We start from the raw sequence: 19,136 nt of genomic DNA on the forward strand, positions 1-19,136 counted from the left end.
GGAAGGCTTTAATAACAGTTTAATTGCTACCTAGAATATTATTCACCAAAGAATCCATACAATAGGCTGGAGAGGGGGAGGGTGGCAGTGAGATGGCTTCATGAGTGTGCTTGTTGCCAAGTCTAAATACCCAAGTTCAATCCCCAGAACCCACATGATAGGAGAAGTGAGTGCTAAATGTTGTCTTTTAACCTCCACACATTAATGCCATGGCCTACATCCCTACACATGATAGATGATAAGAGTGACAGAAACACAGACAGACAAATAGAAAACCAAAAATACCACAATGAAAAACGTAAACCATGAGGTTTAGGCAAAGATTCTGCACTACAAAGCTGAGCTCAACCATTCCCAGAATTAATGTGCAAAAAAAAGATTTTGGGATCTCACTAGCAGCTTTCAGGGACTGTTGCTTCCAAAGGATATTGGAGCAGACCATGCCCTCTTTCTTGTGAAGCAGCAGAGATAAAAGGTGAACTGAGTTTGAAATAGTATTGCAACTGTGAAAATAATTAACTAATATTCACACCTAAAAACAGATTAGGACCTGACATGCTAAGTGCAGGGCTTTAATCCCAGCACTTGGGAGACAGAGACAGGAAGAGCTCTTTAAGTTCTAGGCCAGCTTGAACTACATATCAAATTCCAAGCCTTCCATGTTGCACAATTAGAAACTGTCTAAATATTAAGTAATTAATTAAAATAAAATGACTATTAAATATACTCTCATTGTGACTAAACCCAAAGAACTCTGAGCATCTCAAACCTTGCTCATTTCATGAAAACTAATTTTGGGTTATTTCTTCTGAATGACTAGATTACAGAAAAATTGAAACAGTTAACTTCAACCACTCAGAACCAGCCAAGTGATTTATCAAGGACTTATCAGCAGAACAGAACTATAACCAAATAATTATTATTATTTTTTTTTCTGTTCAAGTTGTAGTTTGTTCAACATAAGCCTACCTTGAACTGCTTCTGGTTTGGAGCTGCCTGGTCTACAAAGCACTCAAATTCTGCATATATACACAGAGGGCCTCAGTTGGTCTCTGGCAATATTATGCTGAATCTAGGGATCCACTTTTACCCTAAGAAGCCATTCATTGTTCACTTCTGGCCTCTTGAAAATCTGATATGGGTCCTAACCAATCTAGTTCCCAGAGGGGGCTAATAAATGATGAGCAGGACTGAAGACGCAGCTCAGTCAGCAGAGTGTTCATCTATCAAGCACCAAGTCCTGGGTTGGATCCTCAACACTGAATACAATGGGTGTGATGGCACATGCCTGTAATCACAGCACTCAGGAGATGACTCCGGAAACATCAGAAATTCAAGGCCAACCTGACAACATAGTGAAGTTGAGGCCATCCTAGACTAAAGAAATAGTTTGAACCAAAAACCTCTGTGGAAAAAGGAACTGGTGAATACAAATCTAGCTGACTAACTTCCCCCACACTGCAGAGATCAGGAAATCTAAAACAAAACTCAAATCAGAGTCACTGAAAGTACGAACTGCTCTTGTGAGGAGCTCCTGCTCAGTAACTTGGTGTAACTAGGGGACAGATACAAATACAAGAAGGAGTGGTGAGGCAACTATCCTCCTGCCACACCAACATGTGGCTGAGGTGAGATGAATGAGTATGCATATTTGGGCAGCACTGTCAGAACACATACATCTGCACAGATGTGGGTGTACTTCGGTCTCCTGCACTGAAGAACTGAGACATCAAAAGAAAAACCTGACACAACGTTCATGGATGCACACTATTGGAACATGGCTTAACAATGGAGTTGTGTGAAGTTTCTGAGTGCTTATGAGAAAACTCCAGGAAAACAAGACAAGAGTCCTGTGACCTCAGTTTCTTCAAAAGCACATAAGTACTCGTGGAATGTGCTTCCATGCTCCTCCTGGGTGTAGTGAATAGGAGTGAGTTGTTATTATTATTTGTTTATATGCCTTTATGGAGTGTGTGGCTTGCCTGTTACAAGTGTGGCTTGTCTGCCATGTGTAGTTTGCCCTTGTGACTGTATACTTTACGCATGTGACTCCTCTCAACCTTCAAAGGTTAAACTGTCTGATGCTTTGAATAAAGCTGGCTATTAAATGAGATTTTAGTTTACCTCATTTATCAGTTCCATTCTCCTACATCCCCTACCTCTACAGTAGTAAACATACACAATCTCTCATCTGAGCTTGGGCTCTCCCGATCATCCATACTGCCAGCGTCCTTATGTCCTGTCTTCACCCAAACTCAAGTCCTCAACCTATTACTGAGCCTATCTCACACCTATAAGCAAAGATAGTGGGAAAAGACAATGCAAAAAAATGACTTACAACCTCAGCACAAATATTCACTTAGGTCCTCAGCTTAAACCTAGACCCTATTGAATCAAAACTGGACTGAGCATCTGAATTCACTAACCAGCCTCAGCAAATTCCAAAAATACTTGCCTGAATTCCAGCTCTCCTATTACCTTCAGGTATCCTAGTTCCATACTTTAAAGGCAAGTAGCCAATGCTGCTTTTCATCAATGTTAAGTCAAAAACATGTTTGTTGTATACAACCCAATCACTGATTAATGATTCAGTGCTGATCAATCACAGGTAAGTCAATCTACAAAATGCCCAAAGGAAACTGGCCCACCTGCCTCTGTAACCTGGATACCCTAGGAGTGTTTCCACTCTTAAGTGTTTACAGCTGCATTTATCAGTTTTGACCTTTACTTCTATCAGAGATGAAACAGCACATCTTTACATCGAAAGGCCCCCTAAATGCCATCACAATCCTGGTCCCTCACCTGCAACAGATAGGGTTCAGCGATAAATACAGGGTTGATTTGATAAAGCACTATTTCCTGATTACAATTAAATTTCTAATTTCCAAATCTTGAAATTTAGAATACTTAAAACGAAGTTCTGTTTAACTTAAGAAAGGAGGCACAGGTTACCTGCAACAGGACTTTATGAGATTTGAAGAGCTTTGTGCTCTACTTTGTGAGAAGAAAAAAAAGTTATTTCTTTGAACAAAACAAAGACTCATGTGAGAGGCAAAAGATGTGGTTTACTATATTACCAAATTACAGAAGTAAATCACAGCTTCCTAAGCATTCAAATTCTTAAAAAGCTAGGTATTTGTCTTTTATCATTAAATCCCTACAGTAAATATAACTCCATGGTTTCAAAATATGACTAGAGTGTAAGCAGCTACAGGGTCTTAATCATCTGTTTCATAAAGATGTTTAAATACCATTAACTAGTTAGTTTTTATTGCTAGGCAGTTTTTAAGTAACTTAACCCAAAGAAAGGGGAGCAAGCAGAAAAACTGAGAGCAAGCCACAATGATTCAGGCACACAGCAGATACTATTGCACCCTGGAGGCTGTCCTCCACTGCAAACACACCGGAAGAAGGTCAGCCCAGCAGAAGACAGAAGACAAGCTACAACCAACCAGAGCTAAAATCAAAGATCCCTCAAAGACACACTGCACAAAATATATAGCCCGTTACATCCAGAGAAGGGTGGCATCTTTTTGCCAAGGAAGCTGTACACAAATGGATCTCGCTCACAACTGGAAAAACACCGTAAAACAAAAGTACTAACACCTCAAATTTGACATAAGGCATCTGCAGCTCTGCTCTTAGAGGGCTCTCAGGCTTTCTGTTTCTTATCTGAGCAGTTAATGACCTGGCAAACATATTTGCATCATGTCTATTCAGTCAGCTTTAAATAATCACCTTATCAAACTGTCCATTATTATCCACCAGGAGGCATCAGGCTAACACAGAGAGCCAGACCAGTAAACAAGCAAGATGGTGTAGACATATTCCAACACCAACCTTCATTTTCCGTCTGGGAAGACAGAATTCCTCTGACACGAAGATCCAGGGAATCCAGAGAAACTTCCATATACCCAGCGCTGTCTCCCAGAGCTGCCTGCTCTGTGCTTCCTGGAGGTGACTTACAAGCCTCGGAACCTATACACAGAATGCACACATCATGAAAACTGCACAATAGCTATAACCAGAACATTCCAGAAGACTGGAGATGGCTCCGTATGTAACAGTGCTTATAGCCAAGTCCAATCCTGAGTTCAATCCACAGAACCCATGTGTTGAAGAAAATCAACTCCCATAAGCTGTTCTCTAACTTCCCACACAACAAACACCCACACAATAAAAATACCTGTTTTAAAAACCCAAAAATAAAACATAACAACAAACATTCTTATTAAGAGGCCAGTTCCTAGAAAAAGGACTAATTTTAATGAACTCTGGTAAATTTAAATAACACCTCCAGGGCCACTTCAGTTTCTACTAGTACCTTATTTCCTATACATTATTTTGTTAATTCCCCATGCATACCCAGTTTCAAAAGAAAGGCAATGGCCAAGAAAACCGAAAAAGCCAGATATTGTGGCTCATGTTTCTAATCCTAGCACTAGGGAAAACAAGGTCAACATGGGATACACAATGAATTCCAGGTATACGCTAGACTACAGAGTGAGATTCCTACCCCCCCCCCAAGAACCAACCATAAATATATTACTATGTTCTTTTTCTAAGTTAAAAAAATTGGACTAAATGATTTTTACATATCGGTGTTTTGCCTTTATGTATGTATATGCCCCACATATACATCTGGTGCCCTCTGAGATCAGAAGAGGGTGGCAGGTCCCCTGGAACTAGAGTTATGGAGAGTTGTGAGCCAATATGTAGGTACTCTGGTCCTCTAGAAGCACATCCAGTGCTCTTAACTGCTTAGCTATCTCTTCAGCTCCAGTTAATACATCTTACATCAAGACTCACTAAATAAAAACTGGTAAAACAATGAAGAAAATGAATGAAGATGTGATAAATGAACTAGACCTGGCAGTACACAGTTACATGTCTTTAATCCCAGCACCTGGGAAGACAGTGGCAGCTGGATCTATGAAGGATAAATCCAGAATGAGACCACATCTCAAAAAAAAAAAAAAAAAAAAAAAAAGATATCTATAAATTCTTGTAAAGTTTAAAGTAAGACAGAAAAATTTAATTTGCAAGTTCGAAAGAACTTCTGATATGATGAAACAGCCTATGTAGAAACCTGTGCTTGTGGTGATGCCAGCCTTATTGCTGTTTCGGCCAACACCTGACGATCCTCGAGGATATAGGCATCTAACCCATCAGACATGGTTGTCTATCAAGTATACTACTCACTAAAGTGCAATAAAATCTAAACGTGTCAAGATACATGGAACCAACAAGGGCTAATTCCAAAACTAGTTCTGTAGATCATGTAGCAGGTACAAAAACTTGGGGACAGGGGTAGGCAGCCTGTCCAAACTTCCCAGAATGGCCTGCATAAAGGAGAGTATTTCCAACCATAAAGACATTTCATGAGGAATCCTAAAAAGCATGTTTCAGTTACATACTACCTAACTTGGCAAAGAGCAGATGATTATGTTTCACAATGAATCTTCTAAATATTACATGCAATATTATATAAATGCTAGAAATAAACAAATCATCAATACAGAGGTATGATACCAACATCTTTTAATTCAAACTATATTCTATAACAAGATCTTAGACAAAAAATTTCAAGAACATGAATAGCCTTTCAAAATTTTAAACATTTTACATAAAACAGTAAAAGTCACATTATTCGGTAAATATTTATGTATGCATTTTACACTTTGAAGCCAAAATGGCAAAGACAGAATCTCTACCCTGAAAGTATCTTTTAGTCTTGGATCCACAAACATTTGTGAAAGCCAACAGTGAAAACCACATGGATTTTCTGATCTTAAAAGGCAACCCAAGATGAAAATAAATGACAGCATAAATGAATGGGCCGATGAGGTGCTCAGGAAGGCACCCAATCCCTATGTCAACAAACCCCAGAAGTCTCTGTAGTCCCTCCAATGTCACATGGCTATCTCATAAGCACTAGCCCACAAACCTCCTTTTCTGTCAATAAAAGGTAAACAAACAATTGAACAAAGCTGTCTGTGTAGCATGAAGGTAATAAGCAAATGAATAAATGGAACAGATTAGAAAACTCAGAAAAGCCGCCCACACAGCATTGCTGACAAAGATTTCCAAGAAACAAGTAAGTTAAGAATTTGAGTTGGGGGCTGAAGAGACAGCTCAGTGATTAATAATACGATGCCTTTGCAGAAGACTTGGATTCTGTTCTCAGAACCCACATAGGGCTCACAATCATCTGTGACTCTAATTTCGAGGAATCAGACACTCTCTTCTGACCTCAGGGTACAGCAGGTATATATATGGTGCACATACACATATACGAACACTCAAAAACATGAATAAAAATAAGTCGATCTTTTAAAAAGTAGCAGTAGTTCATTTGACTCACTCTAACAGATTAACTGCAAACCTACATAAGGGAGCTGTCTCTTCCTCACATATGCAAACACTGCCTCCAAGTGCACTAAGAGTCTGTGGGAATGCTGAAAACTTCTGAAGAAAATGTAGACTAAATCCTGGTAGCCTGGTTTACTCAAAGATTTCTTAGAGCAAAAAAGCAAGAACCATAAAAGAAAACAATTCATAAATTTGACTACAATAAAAATGTTTACTAGCTGTTCTTACCTAAATATACTGTTAGGAAAATGGAAAAGTAAGCCACAGACTAGGGACTTATAAACATGTAAAATATTCAGCTGATTAAAATTCTATCTAGAACACTAGAAGATAAAAAAGGCCTAAAAATAAAAAGTGAATGAAAGACACATATACACACTTCACAAAATGAAATACACATAAGGTAAGACGCTCCATCTCATTATTGATCTGGTAAAAATAAACTGAAGCTACTGAGGAACACCATTGCACACTCTCTGGAACCACTGAAGTTAAAAAAAGATGGACCCAACAAGCAACAGCAAGGACAAATGGAATTTAAGCCCCAAGTACTATAGTGAGTGATGTACAATGGCACCCATACTTCAGAAAAGTTTAGTAGTTTCCCAAAGACCTGAGCACACTATATTGACTGAGCTACGCCAGTCAAAGAGATGTGTAACACCTGTGCAATGAAGGCTGCACACAGACATTCATATCAACTTCCTTTCTGATACCCTAACTCACCAGCTGAGACCAGGGTCCACACACAAGAAAATGACTAACACTTCTCAGAAGGTGTACTTCTCAGAAGGGAACAAAACAACAGGAGGGTACCCAAAACAATTATCTCAAAGGAGACAGAGCAGGAAAAAAAAAAAGGGGGGGGGGGGAGGGAAGAGTCCACACATAGCAATTCCATTCCCACAGAATTCTATAAAGTACTAGTCTATCAGCAAAACAGACAATTGAGGGCTGCCTGGGGATGGGAGGTGGCCACAGGATCTAAGTAAAGGCTCTCCAGGGAAGCAGGGGTAGGGAGGATGCAGAGGCTGAGTTCTCTGGTGACCTGATCCTGGTGAGAGTTCTATACTATAATTTGTATACACAATCTACTCAACAAAGCTACACAATGAACTTGGTACATTAACCCTTATCTTCCTGAACTCACCTTAACAAACTACCACTACGTCCTATAGATGAGGCACAAACCATTCAGGTCACAGAGGCAGCCAGGAACCACAGACTTCCTTTTTCCACATGATTTGGAAACTGTTCACCCAGGCAAAAAGGCACTACCGCTGTGCAGGTGACAAACTATCCATGTTAGCTTGGTGCTTGGTAATGAAGCCAGGATCAACTAGGTTTGCTAGAAACAAACTACCTAAGGATCACATAAGTTTCTCTGAAGAAGTCATTTCAAACATTTATTACAGGAGACCCTCTTTACAAGTGAAATCCTTCACACAAGCAGCCCCAGCCAGCGTCCTGCCTGCTGACATTCCCACATAGCTTGTAAAGACCCGAGCTCCACTGTGCTCACCAAGCATGCTGCTTGCCTTCTTTCTACTTCTCCGCCTCCTTTTCCGGGCAGGCTTGATCCAGGGGCTGTCAGTCTTCCCTCTCCTCTTGAGAAATTTCTTCTTGATACTGGATTCAGAACTCTGGAGAACCAAAGGGCATGCATATCAGAGGCAAAGTAGGAGGAGATCCTGAGAGCAAAAAGGACTAAGAGCTGTTTGCCTCAAAACTCATATACTTGCTATATCTTGACTGTACTTCTAAAAGATCTACTTCACTTTTGGACATGTTTCCAGGTTACATTCTAAAGAGAGCTATGCTCTTCCTAAACATCTCACTAAGCCCAGCCCTTTTGGAGGCAACAAGTCAAAAAACAGTTTATAAGTTTTATTTGAGCTTTGCACAATGGAAAAGAATAAATTGGAAATTTCTACTCGGGACTAAGTAAAAAAAAGCTCAATATGTCATCTACTTTTCATTACATATATCTACCCATCTTGTTCAGAAAGAAACAATCAACATTCAATGAGCCCCAGAATCCATACAGGCACATACTACATGGAGAACAAGAAAGAGGTACAATCAATTTATAACAAAGGAAGAGGTTGCATATTCTGTTCCTATGTTGCAAGTGTAGAAAAGACATCTACTAAAAAAAAAAAAAAAAAAAAAAAAAAAAAAATCATAACTGACCTACAGCACCAACTGTAGTATTAGTAGATGCTGGGAAGAGGTTATGTGAAGAAAGCACATGAGTTTCTTAATCCTGCTTCCCAAGCACTTATACAGGCACTGGAAACACTATGCTGACACATAGTGTATGGCACAGCATGCCAGGCAATCCCAACATATAAGCATGTCCACTTGTTCAAGCCATAGGTTGGATGTGTGATAGACACCCCAGTAAAATGGTATGAACATCTCCAGCACACATGCTTTTTCCCTACAAAAACAAAAACAAAACAAAACAAAACAAAACCCTCACTTTATCCTATGTTTGCGCACAGAAAAACTTCATGGAAAAACTTCAACAAGTACTGCAAAGCAAAGTTTTCACTGTCTGGATCATTTTATTGTACCCCAAGAAATAATGCCTCCTCACAAAACACAAGGATCCTGTATGGGACCTCCTCTCCTTCGCCATAGCAGCCAGACACCAGGGGACACATTATCCCTTTTCAGTTGTTGGTCAAATTCATTATCCCACACATAGAACATCTTCCTAAAGCTCCAAGGATTCTATCTTCTTTACTCAATACTCACCCATGGGCTACTCCTGAGACTCCACTTCAGGATTTCCCTATTTCCAACCTACCCAGCTCCTACAAATCTCAGGCTTTACCTGGCAGGTAAAAAAGACTACACCTTAACACAGCTCAAATCCAACAGCTCCTCTCTCAGCAGCAATGCAGGCCAACTCATCACTGGTATGAAGAACTAAAATGTGGAACCACAGCTTTCCCTAGGCAGGCCTGGCCTGTTGTTGAATGCCAACAAGCAGATCAACACAGCTGTTCTACCTGTCGCTGTGATACAACTCTAAATGACCTCCTTCACCATCTGGCAAGACCCCGTGACTCACAGGACACATAGAGGTGCTACCAGTGGTCTCATCTGCAGAACTAAATTATGTGAACATAAAAATACACATCAGGTTACCAGGTCAGACTCGTCGCCACAGTCTTCATCCTCCCCTGTGTCAAGTGACTCCTGTTCCTCCTCTGAATCTCCATCCATCTGATCAAGTCAAATAAAAAACAAAAACCAATTATATTTTTTAGTAGAAGACAGACAGATCCAAAACAAATTCTAAAAAACACTGACGGACATACATGGAAGGGACCTCACTGTCTGTCCCAATACAGAGACAAGTTGCCTGAATGGCTCTGGCCAGGAAATTTCCAAGCAGACTCACTCAAGATGACTCAAATTCATTAACTGCACCTTGAAGGTGCAAGGCATGCCAGGTATCTGTAAAAAGTGGTAACACACAAACACAAATATGCACACACACAGAGAAGAGAGAAACAGAGACAGAGACATAGAGGAAGAGAACAAACAAGTATATTCTCAAGGGCTATAAAATAATACAACCTGCTGGGCAGTGGTGGCGCATGACTTTAATCCCAGAACTTGGGAGGCAGAGGTAGGTGATCTCTGTGAGTTTGAGGCCAGCCTGGTCTACAGAGGGAGTTCCAGGACAGCCAGGGCTATACAGAGAAACCCTGTCTCAAAAAACAAACATACAAAAACCACCAAACACAACCAAACCTACCTCTACTCACCTAAGAACAGTCTAGTCCCTAGAGTCATTGCTACTATGCTGCCTTGGCCACTTCCAGCTACACTGAACCTATGCCTAAACCTGTTTCCCTGCTGGACATAGTTTAGTAAATTTACACTTTGGTAATTATAAACACATTTTGGAATCTTTTCTGTATCAGAAGAGCAAAGATGCTTTGTTTTCCCTACTTTATTTATCTTTTCTATTGACACTATCAATCTATGAATATGTGTCCACTTGCCCCAGATCCACTCACTCCAAATCAAAGCTGTGATGTCTGGTGCGCTGTAGTCTGACCATGGATGCACCCTCTGTGGGATCTCACTTCTCGCTGATGTTCCTAGCTCAAAAGAATATGTAGGGTTCATAGCTAAGCTACATTCCAAACAAGTCAAGGTCCTTCAACATACGGGCATATGAGGACAGAAGTGGAGCTCCTGAGTCAAACAGTACCCCTTTCCCATGGTAACTCTAACATCCTATACATGTCTCTTGTTTTGCCCAACAAAACATTGCTGATGTCTCTTACAGTATCTCACAATATTCCCACAACTGTTCTTGATCTCCATAGGTCATTAACTTCAGAGTTTGTAGCTCTACAGAAAGTTCTAATTAGATTTTGAAGAAAATGTTCTAAACTTAGAGATAAACCTAGAGACAATGCATTTTGCATTTTCACAAATGGTAAGTCTATTAACCTCATTTAACAAATTTCTGCTGTTCTCTTACACTACATTATTGTTTAATGTGTTACCCCAGGGACTTTGAAAATAGCAAAAATTACCCTGCCTCTGCCTCCCAGTAAGGTGTGTGCCACTGCATCCAGATAATTTTCTACTTGATGTTTAAAAACATGCCTATGGCTAGCTGGTGGCACAAGCCTTTAGTTCCAGGGTTAAGGAGGCACAGGTAGGCAGCTATCTGTGAGTTTGAGGCCAGCCTGGTCTACAGAGCAAGTCCAGGATGGCCAAGGCCATACATAGAGAAACCTTGAAAAATCAAAAATCAAAACCAAAAACCATGCCTAGGCATTTATGGATGTGCTGGTCTTTACTGCAATGGCAACAAGAGATGTCTATGTCTTGATAATATGGAAGTTTAGTTCAATGGCTGTCAATAGTTTCCTGGAATTTTTACAAGAGTTTAAGGTGGATGTTTATGTTCTCCCCTCTCCTTTTAAATACCAAAGTTTCTTTCTGGCTTTTCTTTTATAGCATCAGTCAAAACAGTCAATGTTAAAGCTAAAAGCAGTAATCTCACCTTCATTTTATGACAGATATTAGAAATTCTTTCAATTTTCACCGTTAAATATAACGTTCATTATAGGACTCTAGTACTTTGTTAGTTTTATTTAATTTTATGTTTTAATTTACTGGGCAGTTGTTCTGTTTGTTTGCTTAGTTTTAAACAAGACTGAGTAATGCAACTACCAATTAGAAAACGGAACACACAAAAAAGGAATAAAATCACTTTGAAACTGCTGCTTGACAATTACATATATGACACAGTAAGGAAGAAAGCACAAGTTGAAATCCCAAGGCAAAGAGAGACTAAAGCATACTAGTTGGTTGCCGACCAGTGGGGACACACACCTTTAATTTCAGCACTCAAGTGGCAGAGGCAGAAGGATCTCTGAGTTTGAGGCCACTCGGGTCTACAGAGGGAGTCCCAGGACAGACAACACTGCACAAAGAAACAAACCCAGTCTTGAACACTATCCCCCCCCCCCAAAAAAAAAACCTAACAAAAACAAAACCAATAACAACAAAAAGAGAACTAGTTGGCAAAGAGTGAATCAGAAGTAAGGAAACAGACTGTGATGCAACTAAAACCTGTGTTGACCAGGCAGAAGATAAAAACATGATAAAAATCAGCAGGAAACAACTCTGGTCAGCAAGCCCAGCTTTCCAGCTGAGACCTAAGACACTCAAAACAACTGTTGTGCCCAACTGTTCCTACATTAACTTCTAATTCACAGAGCTAGATGAGAATTTTTATCTTGCCATAACTCCACAAGTCCACAGCAAAACATGATAGTGTGCTGACTACATAAACAAGGATCATTTCTAAATTGAAGAACTTGTACAAAATGAGAAAAAGACAGGTAACCTAATATCTAACAGATAACTGCCTAGTATTTGATCAGGTTCTTCACAAAAGAATCTGTGGTAGTCTAAGTAAGAATGACTCCCATAGGCTCATATATTTAAATGCTTAGTCACTAGGGAGTAGCACTATTAGAAGCAAATAAAAGGATTAGAAGGGTATGGCCTTGTTGGAGGAAGTGTGTCACTAGAAGACACAAGGCCCAGACTCTCTTCTTCCTGCTACCTGTAGATCCAGACATACAACTCTCAGCTACTTCTCCAGTACCAGTGTTACCTTGCTCCCTACCATGAGGATAATAAGGACTAATCCTCTGAAATTGTAAGCAAGCTCCAATGAAATGCTTGCTTTCATAAGGGTTGCCACTGTCATGGTGTATCTCACAGCAATACTAAGTCAGCATCCAAAACAAACATAAAGAACAGTATCCAAGTATCCAATCTTCTAGAAATCAGGAAAATGTACATTAAAACTATAATGTTCTAGCACTATGTACTCACTGAACGGGCAGTGGCAAGACTGGCAAGCCAGCACAACAGACAGGGTGCTCAGAAGTAGCTGACAGATATAAACACCTACAACCCTGTTTGCCTCAAGAAATCACAGTGCATTGGTGGGAATATCAAATCAAAAAGCCTTATAGAGTGCCCACAGAGTGGAATGAACATCTAAATAGGAATAGAATCCCATGATACAGAAACATTGCTTCATGGTGGTACTTAAGCACAGTCTCAGGATCCCTATATTTATACAAGGAATACTAAGAACTATGAAGTATTTCTGTTAATTTGCCTACTGACATTTATTCCAGTAGTTTCAGGTTGAGAATACTCAAATTAGTACAGATAATTAGGCACCAATGCATAGACAGCGACACAAGAAACTCTTTAAGGATTCAAGAGGCAGACATCCCAGCAAAGGATGATAGTTTCAGTCTTACAGATCTCTTCAAACAGTTTCAGAGATTCTATAAGAATAAAAATTAACAAAGCTCCAAATATAGTGGGTGAAATAACTATAATACAACAGGAAAATAAAAAACACAAAAAGGACATACACTATGTGGTTCTCCTTACATAAGAACAGAACTAAGCACAGCAATGCTAGCACTGGCACTCAGGAAGGAGGCATTTCTTGCCTATTTAGTTACATGATGGGACCTTGGAATGTAATACCGGTTAGGATCAAGCTCTTAGGCTCAATTAATCCTACTGCTTCAATCCCCCCCAAGTATCTGGTACTATAGGTACATGACATCATGCCTGACTTATTGAAAACACCAGCTGGAAGCTGGACATTGGTAGTACTCACCCTTAATCCCAGCACTCTGAGTTCAAGGCCAGCCAGTTCTACACAGTGAGTTCCAAGACAGCCAAGCTATACAAAAAAATCCTGAGGGAGTTACGGTGGGGGAAATCATTTATTTGTATATACATTCTGTGTTTTTTCTTTGTTAATTTAGTAAATCTAGTTAAGAATTCCTAGGAACAAATCAATCTTTTCTGGTCATTACTATTTTAGCACATATTTGACTACTAGAGAATTTTATGGGAATGTTGCCTAAGAATGAGCCACAATACTTTTTTTCCTTTAGTCTTCAAAACAGTTTACCTAACAAAACCACTACTGACTCAATGAGATTTACTCTAGCCATCTTACTCTGTTTTCCACTAATCACATTTTACTTTTGGTTTGCCTTTTGTTTCTTTTGTTGGCTGACTAGCAATTTTTTTTTGGGGAGGGGGAAGGGAGGTAGGGTTTTACTTTGTAGTTCTGGCAGGCCTGAAACTCACTATATAGACCAGACTGGCCTCAAACTTAGGGATCTGACTGCCTCTGCTTCTTGGGTGCTGGGATTAAAAGTATATGCCACCATGCCCACCTACTTAATTTTTTTATAAATGTAAATAAAAAGCAAGAAAAAAAAATCACCAATACATAACAGTGCCCAGAGCACTACCTGTTAGAATTTACTCACTAGTGCCACTACCAGGGCAAGTAGAGTCCTACCTTCAGAGCAGGGTCAGTCTCAGACATGCTCTCTTTAGAAGTCCTGCTGTCCTCAGTGGGAAATGCAGCAGCCTGCTCAGCCCCATGGTCCTCATCATCCTCCAGGTCATCTGAGTCTTCATCTTCTGAGTCTATCTCCAAGCTCTCCCCATTGACATGCAGGGCATTGTCATCTAAGGCTTTCTCACCCTGGAATACAGCAGTACATAGCTCTCAGAACTACTGTTACCCAGCACACAAAAACCTAACTCATTATGAACTCGTATAATTGGAGACATAAAGTCTGACAGTACTAAGGGCACAGTGGCAACTAGCAACTAAAGTACAAACCAGAAGAAGGATTCTTGGAGTGTGTGTTGGGGTCAACAAGCCACCTACGTGAGTCTAGGCTATAGCAGAGGAGCTCAAGAACTCTAGTTCCTCCCATAGTTATTAAGGTCATTAAAGTAGTAACAACCTCAACATGTTCTTTTGGCCAAAGAGACTTTGGAAACAGGAACACATTTCAAAGAATTTGTGGCAAACAATACCCACACTGCTCTTACCTTGGTGCCCACAGTGGAATGAGTTATGCTCTTAAACATCTCAATCACTGTCCTCTGCTTTAATACTTTGGTCTTTTTCTTGGGAACTAAGCTATAGGTTCCCATTCTTCGTTTTTTCTTCCGAGATACTGCAGCTGCTAAAACAAAAGGCAAGCAAGCTAAAAAAAAAAAAAAAAAATTTCAAAAAGGGACAAGAAAGGAAAAGAAATACCATTCAAACGTTTTTAGAGATAAAATACAGGCTTTCAAATTTATCAACAAAATCATCAGCAAACCCTGTTTCTTTAAACACATTTCTACAGACATCACCAACACAAGAGGTCCTTACTTGAGACAAACTGAAGAGAAAGCTGAATCACCTTCCAAGAAGGCCAGGAACCACAATGTCATCAGAAACAAAGCCTTACGTTATGACCTGCCTACTAATAGTACCCATGGCCTTGAATACAGGAAGCTCTGCCCTGAGAAGTCCTCTCCCTCCATCATAGGCCTGAAAGCACCACGTGTGCACCAGGAAGGACCCAAGATTGAGAAGGAAGACCACTCACCAAGCAGTCTTCCCAGGATATAGAAATCTCACTTGTAGGTGGTGTCTCTGTATATCCATTTTATGGAACCTTCCCCCAACCACTCAAGCATTAAACAAAATAATGTGTTTTGTGTGGTGTGTGTGTGTGTGTGTGTGTGTGTGTGTGTGTGTGTGTGTGTGTGTTTTAAACAAGAGGCAGCAAGAAAAAATAGAGAAAGGATCTCAGAAACTCCAGACCCTTTTTAATAAAGCATCACCAGGATAAAGACTTTACATAAGGAAATTTCCAAAGTTGTGGGTTTTTTTGTTTGTTTGTTTTGTTTTTCAATTTTTAATTCCAAAGTCATAGAGCACCACTGTAGCAGAAAGTCACATTGAAGGTCTAGGTAAAAGTACATGTTTTAATTCTATAACAAAGGAGAAGTAAGAATGGAAAACATGCACAAACATGAACCATCTAAAATGAGTGAGTCATGTGAATATGCTTGCAGTACCATCTCCACAGGCAACAGTTCTATACCAATAAACGGCAACAGGGAGCCAATCTCTGTAGAACAAAGGGTATACCTATAAGCACCAATTCAGTAGTGTCTTATCTTTATAGCAGTGTCTTTTTTAACTCATCACAGTAACCCATGATAATTAATTTAACGGACCAGGGCGCTGCATCTGTTCATTAATAGAATCTAACAGGCACCTAGGCACTTATGAACAGGTGGCTGAGAGGAAACTAAGGCTGCTGCCATGTTCCAGGAAAGGCCTTCATAATATCCTGGTGGAAGGCCTAGGCCTGGGTCAGATAACTGGGATGAAAAATGGCAAAGGCCAGGAGAGGAAAATATATCAACACTGGTAATTTAGAAAGGACTCAAGGGATGGTGTCTGGTACACAGTATTAAAATAGGAACTCCAGTCTGATGGTTTGACTGAGATGTCCTCCATAAGTATCAGGCATTTGAATAGTTGGCACTTAGTGGCAATTAGAAAAGGATTAAGGGGTATGACCTTAGGCTGGATGTGGGCGCATGGGAGGCAGAGGCAGGTGGATCTCTGTGAGTTTGAGGCCAGCTTGGTCTACAAAGTGAGTCCAGGATAGACAGGGCTACAAATACCCGATCTCAAAAAACCAACCAACCAAACAAAAGGTGTGACCTTGTTGGAGGAGATCTGTAATGGGGTAAAGCTTAAGGTTTCAAAAGCCTTAAGCCACGCCCAGTACACCATCCTCAGTACATGCTCTCTGTTTGTAGATCAGGATGTGAGTACTCAGCTACTCCAGTATTATTCCTACGTGTCACCATGCTCCCTGTCATGACAGGAACCATAAGCCCAAAATGAATTCTAACTTCTGTAAGTTGCCTTGGTCGTGGTATTGTATAACAGCAATAGAAGTATAATTAAGACTCCAGTAAAGAACTCATGACACTAGCCAGCACCTCCAAGAACACTAAGATACATCAACACATCACCAAGGAAAGCACACGCAGGAAAGGATAACAGAAAAGTTAGAATACTAGAATGCAGTCAGTGTGGTGGTGGAATAGGGGCCAATCTGGCAAGATGGCTCAACAGGTAAAGGGCTTACTCTGGAAGCCTGACGACCTTAGTTTAATGCCCAAAACCCAGGTAAAATGAAATGTGAAAATCAACTCAACAAAGTTTTCCTTCAACCTTCATATGCACACTGTGGCATGCCATGTACACTCCACATCACATATACACAATAATAAATTATTTTTTAAAGGAGGAAAAAAAGAAAGAGGACAAGGAAGAAGAGGGGGACAGGCAGGCAGGCAAGCAGCTCAGACAAATCAGTTCCAAGTTCCAGAAAGTAGAAAGGGCTGACAGGAAGCAAGGGGATAAAAAAGCAGTTAGGTATATAGGAAAACTCTCTTCCTAAGACCATCAAAGCTGTTGTTACAACGTTCAAGTGATTTGCTGCTTCAAATCAGACTTATGCCATGGCTGGCCTTAACCCTGTAAACAGACCCTACAAAGTCTGAGTCAACTCTACCTTCCTCTTGTGTGTCTGACAGGCCCACAGATACTCCAGGCCTCTTTGGCCCCCACCAACCTACAAAGCCCAAATAGCCAAATGCATAGGCAAATGTAGAACTTTCCATCTGAGTGTCCAAAGATGATGGACAACACAGTACAGAGGAGCACAACAATAATCTGTAATGTCCACTTAAGGTTGGAATCTTTGGAATTAGTTCTTTTCTGGGATTGAGTTTAAGAAATACATAGCATAAAACATGTCTCAGTTATAGTTACTATTGCCATGAACAGACACCATGACCAAGGCAGCTTATGAAAGAAAGCATTTAATTGGGGGCTTGCTTATGAAAGTGAGGGGTTGAATAAGGGAGAGGGATGAGGGACAGGGAGAGGGAGAGAGAGAAAATGGGCCTGGTGTGGACTTTTGAAACCTCAAAGCCCACCCTTAGTGACATATCTCCTTCCATGAAGGCCATACCTCCTAAACCTTCCTACACAGCCCATGAACTAGGGACCAAGGATTGTCTTATTTACCTGTCCTCAAGGATGAACCATCCTGAACCATACTGCAAAACTTCCTCCCTTTTCAAAAGAATATTCCACTCTATGCACAGGCTATATTTTGCTTATCCACCTTCTGGCTAGAGTGATAAAGCTACTGTGAATGTAGATGTGTAACTATCTGTTTGAAAACCCTAATTTGTTATCTCAAGTACATATCAAAGTAAAGCCATGGATTTCAAGATCATACGTAATTTCTGGAGGAGCCACGAAACTATTTTCCATAACAATCTATCATTTACATCCTAGCCACAGTATACATGGGCTCTGGTGACCTTTTCATCACCAACACATTGCTTCTTCAATATTAAACATCTTAATATGTGGGGTAGTATCCTCATTTGGTTGATTTGTATTTCTGCTGAGCATTCATCTGGCTGTTTATATATCACCAATAGATTCACAGGAGTGGAAGGACTGCTTAGTAGTTAAAGAGCACTTACTGTTCTTCCAGAGGACATGAGTTCAATTCCCAGAACCCACATCAGAAAGCTCATAACCACATGTAGTTCTAGTTCAAGGCCCTCTTCCAGCTTCTGTGGGCACCCCACCCACACATGGCATTGACATACATATACACAAAGATGAATAAAGCAAAAATGGATCTTTTTTTTTTCTTTATTAATTCCTTTGGCCCATCAGTTAAGAGAATGTGCTATTCTTGCAAAGGGCACAGGTTCAACTCTAAGTACCCACATGGTGACTCAGAACCATCTGTAACTTCAGGTCCAGAGGATCTGATACCCTCTCTCAGGCTCTACAGGCACTGCAATCACATGGTGTAGACAGATAGGGTGACGTTTTCATTGCTGTTGAGTTATAATACTTCTTCACATAATATGGAGACCAACTTCTTGCTAGAAGACAAAAGTTTCCAAATAATTTTGCTCCATTCTATGGATAAGACTTTTCTCTTTATAGTGTCTTTTGACATATAAAATTTTTTAACTCTCAAAGTTCAATCTATCATTATTAACTTTTTTCTTCTTTGTTTGCATGTGCTTTTGGTTTGTATTTATGTGTATATATAAATATGTATGTATATGTATATGTATATGTATATGTATATGTATATTAGAATAGCTTACATGATGTGGTCCAGTTACTCCAACACAACAGAAGATACAAAAACCCAGTACTTATACAGTCCACAAGAATAGATGTCTTACCTGGTCTTTAGTATATGCCAGACTCCCAAAGAAGAATACTCTAATGTATCTCAAAGTTAAAT

At 40.1% G+C, this 19,136-nt stretch overlaps 1 protein-coding gene across 9 annotated transcripts in view; it reads right to left on the reverse strand.

The window, feature by feature from the left end:
• Ehmt1 (euchromatic histone lysine methyltransferase 1) overlaps positions 1 to 19,136 on the reverse strand; it is a 142,354-nt gene that overhangs the window by 59,136 nt on the left and 64,082 nt on the right. For 5 of the 9 annotated variants that reach the window (XM_055600109.1, XM_055600105.1, XM_055600106.1 and 2 more), the window contains exons 5-9: positions 14,818 to 14,975; positions 14,273 to 14,461; positions 9,532 to 9,609; positions 7,895 to 8,015; positions 3,841 to 3,978 (exon numbers count right to left, since the gene is read on the reverse strand). In XM_055600109.1, the coding sequence (XP_055456084.1) occupies positions 3,841 to 3,978; positions 7,895 to 8,015; positions 9,532 to 9,609; positions 14,273 to 14,461; positions 14,818 to 14,975 (684 nt within the window). The remainder of the gene's footprint in view (positions 1 to 3,840; positions 3,979 to 7,894; positions 8,016 to 9,531; positions 9,610 to 14,272; positions 14,462 to 14,817; positions 14,976 to 19,136) is intronic. The other 4 variants (XM_055600113.1, XM_055600107.1, XM_055600112.1 and 1 more) reach the window with 3 other exon arrangements.

The sequence above is a fragment of the Psammomys obesus genome, unplaced genomic scaffold (genome assembly GCF_907164565.1).
Source record: "Psammomys obesus unplaced genomic scaffold, mPsaObe1.curated_primary_1811, whole genome shotgun sequence".
NCBI lineage: Eukaryota > Metazoa > Chordata > Mammalia > Rodentia > Muridae > Psammomys > Psammomys obesus.